At 17.6% G+C, this 2,192-nt stretch overlaps 1 protein-coding gene across 1 annotated transcript; it reads right to left on the bottom strand.

The window, feature by feature from the left end:
* Positions 1-1,205: 1,205 nt before the first annotated feature.
* Positions 1,206-2,003, bottom strand: PGSY75_1016800 (exported protein (PHISTc); the record flags this gene model as incomplete). Its single annotated transcript, XM_018785937.1, has 1 exon — positions 1,206-2,003. A coding segment is annotated over one exon (798 nt), but the record flags the coding sequence as incomplete, so codon positions are not given.
* Between the last annotated feature and the right edge of the window lie 189 nt (positions 2,004-2,192).

Below are 2,192 nucleotides of genomic sequence, written 5' to 3' on the forward strand. Positions count from 1 at the left end.
AATGAAAGGAAATATATTTACTTTTTAAATATATATATGTATCCAATAATATCATATAAAAAGAAAATTTTTCTTTCTATATTTATTTAAAAAAAAATATAAATATATTATATATATATATATATATATATATATATATATTTATTTATTTATTTAATTTCTTATAATGTACTTTTTTTATTTTGTAGCATCCATTATTTAGTTAATATTTTGTAATAAATTTTTTTAGTTCATAATAAATAATATATTTTGGAAGCTTTTTTTTTTTTTTAATCTACATTTAAGTGTTATTAAGGAAAAATAATATATTGTCATTTTATACATTTATATGAAAAAAATCTTATTATCCTTAGTTTATAATAATAATATAAAAATGTATTCATATTTTTTACCTTAAAAAATATTTGATAACCATTTAATGTATTCTATAAATTTCCACGTACACATATATATATATATATGAAAAGATGAAAATAAAAAACCATCTTTTATGAAATATGATAATTATAATAAAATGACATTATTATTTAAATAGAGAAAGCATTAATTAATATTTATATCGGTACCTATATTTAAATACTTACAAATGTATGTATATATATATAAATATTTGAGAATACCTTAAATAAACACTTTGATTTATTCTTAAAATTGTAACAAATATATTTCAAATATTATATGTATATATTAATATTTTTTTTTAATTATATAGTCAAACAATTATGTTACATTAATAAAAATAAAATGACACAGATGAATTATACATTTACATAAACATTTATATATATATATATATATATATATATATATATATAAACACATAAAAAAAAAATAAAAAAAAACTTAATATATATATTATTAAAATAACACAAAATAAGAGATCATAAAAGAAGCAAAAAAAAAAAAAAAAAGATGGTTATTCACAAAATTTATATAAAACATAAAAACATGATAAATTCAAAAATAATATGGATTTTAAACGGCTTCAAAAAATTTTAAATAAAATAATAATTTCTATATGTGCACATATATATATATATATATATATATATATATATATATATGCAATATTGAGGAGTCATATTAAATATAACAAATTGTTGCGTATAATATATGTAAATTCTTGTAATGCATGTTATATCTTAAATAAAATATTATATATATATATATATATATAACAATTTTGTTTAATGTTTGTTCAATATTTATAATCCTTCACGAGATTTATAATTTTCTTTACATTTTTTTCTATGTTTTTCCATTTTTTTATCAAATATTTCTTCCATATATTTTTCAAAATTTTTTAATAACATATCTTTCCATTTTTCTTTAATCATATGTCTAAATACTTTCCATGATTCTTTTTTATCCGTTATAAAAGCAATATATTCCCATCTAGTATAAATATTATCATCTACAAAATATTGGAAATCTTTTTCATCTTCTTCTTTTTTTTTTAAAAGTTCTTCTTTCATATATTTTCTAACTTTTTTCCATTCTTTCATTGTGCATTCTTGAGGTACATTATATTTGACAGATAAATCTTCACATACTTTCCATAGTTCTTCTTTTATGGTTGTATATTTTCTTTTCTCACGTTGATTTAAATAATTCCATAAACCATATACTTCATATAAAAATATACTTCCTCTTAATATATTTATTCTCTTATTAAATTCTTCTTCTGTCAATACTTCAAATGGTCTAATATTATTTTTATTTTCTTCATCATCAACACCTAATTCTTTTGCTTCTTCTTTTGGATTCTGATATGGTTCATATTTTTCAAATTCTTCTCTTAAACATTTTTTCTTTTCTTCACATTCTTCTGGATTATTTTCCTTAGGCTCTTTTAAATAATAGCATCTTTCTTCTACACAATTCCCATCATTTTCTTCGATATATTTCTCCAAATTTTTTAATATAACCTCTGTTAATATTCTACTCTTAATATTCCCCCCATTTTCTTGCACGTAATTATTATGCCCCTTTGAATCAGTATCCTAAAAAATTAACACAACATATATATATATATATATATATAAAACATATATTTGACAGACATGGAAAAAATATCTATATATCTATACCCACATATATATATATATAGTCATGTATCTATTCTTTATATTACTTTGCATATATTTAAAAGGGATACAAGAAAAATAAAATTAAAAAATGTAGAAATATAT

This window comes from Plasmodium gaboni, chromosome 10 (genome assembly GCF_001602025.1).
Source record: "Plasmodium gaboni strain SY75 chromosome 10, whole genome shotgun sequence".
Lineage (NCBI taxonomy): Eukaryota > Apicomplexa > Aconoidasida > Haemosporida > Plasmodiidae > Plasmodium > Plasmodium gaboni.